This window comes from Anoplophora glabripennis, unplaced genomic scaffold, assembly GCF_000390285.2.
Source record: "Anoplophora glabripennis isolate ALB-LARVAE unplaced genomic scaffold, Agla_2.0 scaffold236, whole genome shotgun sequence".
NCBI classification, from domain to species: Eukaryota; Metazoa; Arthropoda; class Insecta; order Coleoptera; family Cerambycidae; genus Anoplophora; species Anoplophora glabripennis.
The window spans coordinates 712,128-720,842 of NW_019416367.1; the positions used below are offsets into that span (position 1 = coordinate 712,128).

General features: G+C 33.9%; 1 protein-coding gene across 1 annotated transcript in view; it reads right to left on the bottom strand.

Annotated features, from left to right (window-relative positions):
- LOC108905923 (anoctamin-4-like) overlaps positions 1-8,715 on the bottom strand; it is a 38,369-nt gene that overhangs the window by 21,742 nt on the left and 7,912 nt on the right. The window contains exon 5 of the mRNA XM_018708995.1: positions 3,216-3,388. Within this exon, the coding sequence (XP_018564511.1) occupies positions 3,216-3,388 (173 nt within the window). The remainder of the gene's footprint in view (positions 1-3,215; positions 3,389-8,715) is intronic.

The following is an 8,715-nucleotide window of genomic DNA, read 5'->3' on the forward strand; positions in this document are numbered from 1 at the left end:
TTCAAAGAAAAATTCTACTTAAAAAAATCATCGTACAGAGTTCTGCCGGTAATCATTTTTTTCGTTTTGACATACTTTTTGGTGAAATAAAAAAATTGTAATCACAGTTCAAAAACATGCTCAAAAATGCAAAAAAGTAAAAAATGACAATGAATTTTTCAGTAATTATTGTTGATAATTTGTTTAAATTAAAAAAAAAATCAAAAATCACTCAAAACTATTTTTGTACAGTATTGCTATAAACATAAGTCGAATAGTGAATAAATAAAATATTTTTTTTTCCGTAGGATCGATTAGTGTACTTATTTTTTTATAGTTTGATGAATTCATAGATATACAGTGTGTTCAAGATAAGGATGGTATAGCATTAGAATCTAGGAAACGGTAAGAGATACGGGGTGGGTCAGATTAGAAAAAAGTTGTGTTTTTTATACCTAACAATATACTTTTTAGAAAGTTTTAAAATTCCGGGTAGTTCCGGAGATATCCGGAAAAACCCGAAATTTTGCAAAATTGTTTAATTTTTTCTGGCTTTATTTGAAAACGAATTTTAAAATAAATTACATAGTTACAATGCCACTTTTTTCGCTATATACAGTGGCATCAACATTTTTGCAATCCGACGTTTCGTCTTCGAGGGGCCATCGGATTAATTTTTTTAAATACGTCGCTGCTATTTTTATGACAAAATCGAAAGTCATTTTTAATTCTGAATTAGAGGATATTACTATTGTAATCGCTTAAAAAGTTTTTATCTTGTTTTAGCTATAATTTAAAATTTCTCCGGAGTACGGCTCTGAACACTTTCAAAATATCTATTGGATGAAATCATAACAGTATAAAAGTCAATACCGCATAAAATATACAACAATTTTTTTACTACTATTAGCAATACTAATTAGAAATAATAACATATTTCATAAATTCGTATTTTTTTATTAGGTATCTACAACTTTTTAAATTATGCATTAAAAAAAATTGTTGGATATTTTGTGCTGTATTGACTTTTATTCTCTCCTCTCTCTCTCTTTCTCTCTCTCCTCCAATAGATACAGGTATTTTGAAAGCGTTCAGAGCCGTACTCAGGAAAAATTTTCAATGATAGCTAAAAATCTTTTTAATTAGAATAGCAATATCCAAAACAGAATTAAAAATGACTAGATTTTGTCATAATAATTGCAGCGATATATTTAAAAAAATTAATCTGATGATGGCACCTCGAAGACGAAACGTCGAATTGCAAAAATGTTGACGCCATTGGATAGAGCTAAAAAAGTGGCAATGTAAATATGCTATTTATTTAAAATTCGTTTTCAAATAAAGCCAGAAAAGAAAACTATTTTGCAAAACTTCGGGTTTTCGGATTTCGCGTCAACAGTAGATTTTGCAGTTAATACTTTGTATTGTTGAAATCTCCAATCATTCAGAGATAATTTATCATTTGTGCATTTGTAATTCGACTTAGATGTTTATAGCAATACTGTTCAAATATAAAGTTTTGGGTCAAACAATGAGACACAGTTTTTTTTCCGTAGAATTGAATGGTGTGATCAGTTTTTGAATGTTTTTTAATTTAAACAAATTATCAACAGTAGGTAACTGAAAAATTCATTGTTGCAAGTCATTTTTTAGCTTTTTGCATTTTTCAGCATGTTTTTTAACTGTTATTGCAGATTTTTTTATTTCTCCAAAAGTATATGTCAAAACGAAAAAAATAATTACCGGCAGAACTCTGTACGATAATTTATTTAAGTAGAATTTTTCTTTCAATAAAAAGTGTTTCAGGCCGAGAAAAATGAATATCTCAGAAACTTCTTGATTTTTTTATCTAAAAAAATTTAAGGTTATTTAAGACAGAAAAAGGTATAATTTCACCAAGTTTCGTCAAAATTAAGTTATTTTTGCGGAAATGAGAAATAAAAATGAAAAATCAGAAAATAAACCGTTTTTCGCATTTTTCTCGGAAATTTTGACGTTATGTTAAAAAGTAACTTCTACAAAAATTGTACATTTTTGCATGATTTACAACTTTTGTATGTGATACTTTTTTGTTGGTGTCAACTTTCGCCAGAAATCCCAATGATACAATTTTTCATAACTTTTCAACACCCCGAAACCAACCCTCCGCCGCCCCTGCTCACGCATTAATTTTTTTTAGGTTTATTACCTTTTACCATTTCCACTTATAAAAGTCTAGGTAACAATTTTTTTTTCTCCAAATGTAATTTGCTTGGACTTCCCCTTAAATATTCAATTATTTCTAAAATCAAGAATATCACTTAATATTTTTCTAGGTATATGAAATATATACTTTTAACATTTTTGTAATAAATAAATACTCGTCGTTATAAGAAAACTTGTCCCCGAATTTAGTCGTATTTAATGCGAGTAATATACAGGATGTTTATTAATTGAATGCCGATACTTAAGGGTGTGAATCCTTGGGTCATTTTGAGAAGAAAACTTAATATTAACATATGTCCTAAACCTCTTAATTTTTGAGCTACAGGGTGTTACAGTTTTAAGAAAAAATTTACTTTTTATTATAATTTTCTTATCACTCCAGATATTTTTATGAAATTTTGTACACACCTATTAATCATTAAGGAGCATTGTTTGATGTAAAAAATGTTTTAAAATCTTTCTAGCCTACTAATTTTTATTTCATTTGATTTAAGGGGGCATTTAATGAGCTTACCGTTTTTTCTGTCCAAACATTTAATATTATGCCTACGTGAACGTCATTTGTGAAAGTAGAAAATTAATTTTTGCCCCAGAAAAAGTGTTCCCACGCGTGGTGGGTGTCTACAAAATGGCAACAAAATATCAAGAGCAGTCTCAATGAACTTGGGGAAAAAACTTTTTTTGGTTTTCATTTTTTTACGTGTAAATGGTGCGTCGTACGAGAGTAAGACCAGGGACCGAATTTGCTGTAAAATAAATGGAGATTTTAAAAATAATTTTAGTTTTTAGAAAAAGCCATGGCGTACCATTTTTTTCTTCAAAAATGTTTAGTTCAAACAATTCAAATACACATAAAGATACGCTTTCACCTATTGTGTATATTTTGTTAAAGCCAATAATACATCTTGTATATGTGCAGATATTCCTTGCTTTTGATATTGATTTTTTTAAATTATATGACAAACATACTACTAAACGAATAAGAGTTTATTTTATACTACATATACCAAATGCAAACAAATATTGATCACATAATATCATCTGTAACACTAATTCTTCTTTGTGTAGGGTCATATTTCTTATCAAGAGCAGCCATTCTCGTTTCTTTCTTCTTTGTTTCCTCCATTGCAAGTCGTTCGGTGACGTGAGCTGGTACGTCAGGTATGGCGTATGCTATAATGCCATTGGTAACCATTACCACGTGCTGAAAATTATAATTTTCAAAAAGCGGGTGGACAAATGTATTGCTGATATAATCAAGAATGTAAAACTGTCATTCAGCTTAATTTTGATGTATCATATCTATTCAGTACACACGGTGGCCCATTTTAAATAACGCATTGCAATATCCAGGGAAGGACTTTCAAAAAATAACTTTTTAGACAAAAGTTGTGGGGTTCTGAGGGGGACATTCGATGGTTGCCTTGACCTTGGCGTAAAGGTCAACCGTACAGGTCATTTTTAAGGTCAACTTGGATTTTTAGATATGAAAGCGATCTTGCCTTGACTGGCTGGGCCATAACAATCTTGCTTTAACTTAATGGGGCTGCAAACAGGGTTTTCCTATTTCGTAACTTGATTACACCTTCAAAGAACCTTCAAGTTTGACCTGTAACCATCAAACCATAAAACTTTCAACTAGAATCTTTTGTCGTAAGTGCTTTCCCGAAAAAATCGCAAAACCCAATCAAAAACCTAATCCAACCGAAAAAAAACCCTTAAGAACAATTTTACCCACAACATAAAGATATATATGAATGTCAAATTTTCTTCTCTATCCATTTCCGGTGTCAGAAATATATCTATCTAAAAATCCAAGTTGACCTTCAAATTATCTCTACGGTTGACCTTTATGATAAGGTCACCATAGAATGTCCACCTCAGAACGCTACAACCTTTAAAAAAAAATTCTTGAAAGTGCTTCTCTAAGAAGATATTACAATGCGTTGTTTAAAATGGGACATCGTGTATACTAAATATCAAAATTAACTGCTGTAAATAGTGAAATCGAAAAGAAACTTAAAATACTAAGCAAAGACTAAGTAAAAATAAATTTTCATCGTATACAAAAGCAGATTATTAAGGATGCAACTAAAATGCTTGCCTTATTGCTGGAGTAGTATGGAAATGCTATTACAGAAAATTTCTTATTTAAGTCGCCCTTCTGTCTCTCTCTTAAATTAAAAGATAAAAAGAGGATAGTGGTATCTATTTTGTCACGTCACGTCACGATTGTCCACAATATTCATTTCACTTTACTATATGTATACAGGGTGATTCAGTCATAATGTCATTAATTTTAAGCACGTATTCGGAAGGCCTAATAAAGACAGAAACTCGGAAAAAAAATTATTCTACTTTAAAAATGAAGGAAATGCCCGGATGTTCGGAAAATTTTGTTACGTAATGTCACGAACCAGTCGTCAGCTGAAGTGAACAGGGTTGCCACGTCCACATCATAATCTGTAGTTCACATTTACTTTGGGTTCCGCGTTAAACGTATCCACATAATCCGCTTTAGTATATATAAGTACGAAACCAATAAAATGTAAGTAAATTTTAGAGGAGCATGATGCATTTTATTATAAACAAGTTTAACAATTGTATTAACATAGTGCAAAATGTTTTAACAAGCCTGACTTCTCGAAGTCAACTGTTGTTAAAAGAAAATAAATAAAGTAGAGGTAGGTAGTTACCTGTTAATAGGCACACTGTATTTTATCAAATAAAAAAAGTCGGCACATTAAATATCCGAACATACAAAATAAACTACACACGGTTACAAAACCATTAACAATTTAAAGGGTTTATTCAAATCTACCACCCTCCATATCTAACACATTTTTTCCGCAAAGGAGTGAAGATCACACCATACAGATGGAGAGGGAATGTGGATTGGAAAGACACACGAAACCGTTAGTACTTGTTCTTATCTATGACCGTTAGTTTATTTCGGATTATTTAAAGTGTCGGTCGTGATGGCTTTGTATACGTATGCCGAATATATGGATATGGTGAAATGCCGCTACAATTGAATATCTGAGACGTTTCCGTGGTAGACAGAACTTCTCAAGCCCACGGACAATTGTGCAGGCCGTCCAACGTCTTCGTGACACGGGGTCTATCATACCGCGCAGAGAACGTGCAGGACATCGACAAAATGACTTAAATGTGATAGAGGCTGTTTTAAATTTAGTCGAGGAGCAGCCTACTATATCCACAAGAAAAATTTCAAGGCGATTGGAGATATCACAAACCAAAGTTTGGCGGATATTGCGCGAGAATTCACTCAACCCGTACCATTTTCAAAAAGTTCAAGCTTTAGAACCAGCCGATTTCCCCAATCGTCTTGAATTTTGCAATTGGTTCCTAAACTAACTTTATTAACAAAGTGCTCTGGGCGGGTGTATGCTGTTTTACTCGTGCTGGCATTTTAAACAGGTAAAACACTTATTGCTTTCTCAAAAACAATAAGTGCCTAGGATTAAAGTTTACATTTATCATCATGTTTATCATCAATATTAATGAATAAATAACATTTATCGAGACAAAAAAAAGGACGAAGGAATCAGTTCACATCTGGCACCCTTGTTCCTACAAAAATTACTTTATTCTCGTAAACTATTCATTTTAAATGTAATTTATTAAAAATCCAATTTGTTTTTTAAATTCCACATATGTACTACATTTTATCTTTGTACGCGCCACTGTTGTTAACTTGTTTTTTGGAGGCGCTCTCTGTTTTACGACTAAGCTCGCCAGGTTAGTATTTGACGTATAACAGACCTCCTCGTACACTCGATGCACCTGGGCGACTACAGTTACCACCAGAACACAGTGCGTATGCAGCGGTATTTCAGATTTTACATTCAATTTCATTTTAAATTTACGCCTCCTAAAAGTGATGACACGATTTTCCTTTGATAATAATTGACCGACAACTTTTTGCTCATTTTGCGTCGAATACGATCCTACTACAGTCATATAGTGCACGTGCAAGTCAAAAGTGGGTTAGAAGGTTAGTGATCTGGACAGGTTAGCCTCGGTCGGAAACACGTACCGAGTTGTTTATTTGTCTCCGTCCGATTGTTTTTTTTATGGAATATACAAGTCTCTCTTCTATTACTTACAGTCAATATTTAAATACTACATACATTTCACCCTCTCTTTATAATTTATCTAGTGAGTGTAGGTTTTTTATGTCATTATTTCTGTAATGAAATTGAAATGGTTTTGAAATGAAATTTAAATTATTTGAACTTGTGGAGTTTTGTAACTTCATATGGAGTTATATGAAATTTGTCGTGTATCACACCGAGGTAGAGAATGTAGAGCAGTTGCGGAATCGTATCGAAGATGCCGCTGAGGAATACGTAACAACCCTGATTTATTCCATCGCATCCGCCGCTCATCTATCCAACGTGAACTTGTGCATAGACGGTAACGGTAATGTATTTGAACATTTGCTGTAAGCCCGAAGGCTTACAGCAAATTAAAAAATTAACATTATGATGTTAATAAAAACTGATTTTTGGCAAGGCATGCTCAGGCCTCCTCAAAGTTCTTGCTGGACAGCAATAACAATTTAATATGTTGATTGCATAATTATAAAAAATAATTTATAGCATTTTAAATTATTATTGGCTGACACGAGCAAACCGTTTATTTATTGTCTTTATATGTGCGAAAATATGGCAACGTTACTTCTAGGGCGCCTTGTTCATGTCGTAGCCGTGCGCAATATTGTAAATAACCGGCTGACGTCAGCCGGTCAGTAACAGCCTGAAATGGTGGTTAAATAATGATTTCAAAATATTTTTCTTCAGCTTACGCCTTCGTATTATACTCATTTTTCTCTATCTCGTCTTAAAATTAATGACATTATGACTGAATCACCCTGTATATTTTTAAATTGCCAGTTAAATAATAACACAGACCCACAAAAAAAAGTGTTCGGACTTGTGGGTCGGACATATGTATTCCCATGTAGGGGCCGGAGAATCGTGTTTCTGCCCCTAAGGGGCCATTTTCCCGGTCGCAAACGGGGAATTCCAGTTGGCCATGAACTTTTCGAGCACAGTCTGAGTTCCAGAATTTAAAAGTACATAAAAATACCACTGTTGTGATTGTGCCGTCCGAAACACGATTTGTCGGCCCCTAAGGGGTCATTTTCTCGGTCCCAAACGGGGAATTTCAGTTGGCCATAAACTTTTCGACCACAAATTCGGCTTTGGCTTTAGAATGCACCTTCGACCTCGCCATATTCCGGAATCCATCTTTCAGGCTCTATGGAGGCCATTTTTGGCCCCTGGAGCCAATTCCAGACGTGGAGGGCCATTTCTGAGCTCGGGATCGGATTCAGCGTCGAAAAATACATGGGAATGCATATGTCCGACTCACAAGTCCGAACACTTTTTTTTTGTGGGGCTGTGTAATCAGTTATAATATCACAAGTGCATAGAAAATATTCGATTATACTTCCGAGTCACAAGACATATTCTGCGAAACACCACGACAGCGTAGCTGGAGTGGTGTTTTAAGGATATACGGCAAGTAAGGAGGTTAGTATAATCGAATATTTTCGTTTGCTCGAGTGGTATTCGATACGATTATACAGGGTGTATCTTAAGTAATGACTTTAATTTCAAGGGGTGATTCCTTCTCTTATTTTAAGCAAAAAAGTGCATATGAACATCGGTCCGCAAGTGCTTCGTTACCGAGATATAGGGTGTCAAAGTTGGGAAAATAAATCGCATTTTCTTAAATATCTTTCGACTTATTCGAAATAATTTAATGAAATTTCATACACGGGGGTTTTTTGGAATGACAAATTCAAAGCAGTGGTCAATTTAGGTGTATTTTTTTGAGGGCGCCACCGGCAACGATTTCGGCCTCTTTAATCCATCGCAACTTTTTTCTGCTACCCTGTATGCCATTTTGGACTAGAATAATCGATTCTCCTACCTTATCTGCTTAAAAAAGATTTTAAAGAAATGTTTTTTTGTTGAATACAAAAATTCCTGTGATAACAAAATTCCGATGATATTTGGCATTAAAAGTGACAAGATACTGTCAGTTGACTATCTTTTAGTGTGCAGTTAACTATGAATAACGTTGAACAAGCTCAAATACATTTCATTTATGGGCTAGCAGATGGAAATGCTGCACAAGCCCGTCGAATTTACCAGGAACGATTTCCCAATAGACCACTTCCATCAGAAAGAACTTTCATAAGGCTCCATGCTAGACTGTGCGAAACTGGATCTTTAAATGCTCACGCTGAACGTATTGGTAGACCGAGAACAATAATGACACCACAACTAGAAGAAGCAATCCTACAAGAAGTGGAAGCTAATCCGTCAAGTAGTACGCGAAGATTATCTGAACAGTTTAACATAAGTCATCAAAGTGTTTGGAGGGTTTTGCACACAAATTTACTTTATCCGTACCACATTCAACGCGTGCAACCACTGTTGCCAAGAGATTTTCCTGCACGGTTAGATTATTGTCGATGGTTTCTCCAAAAAACTG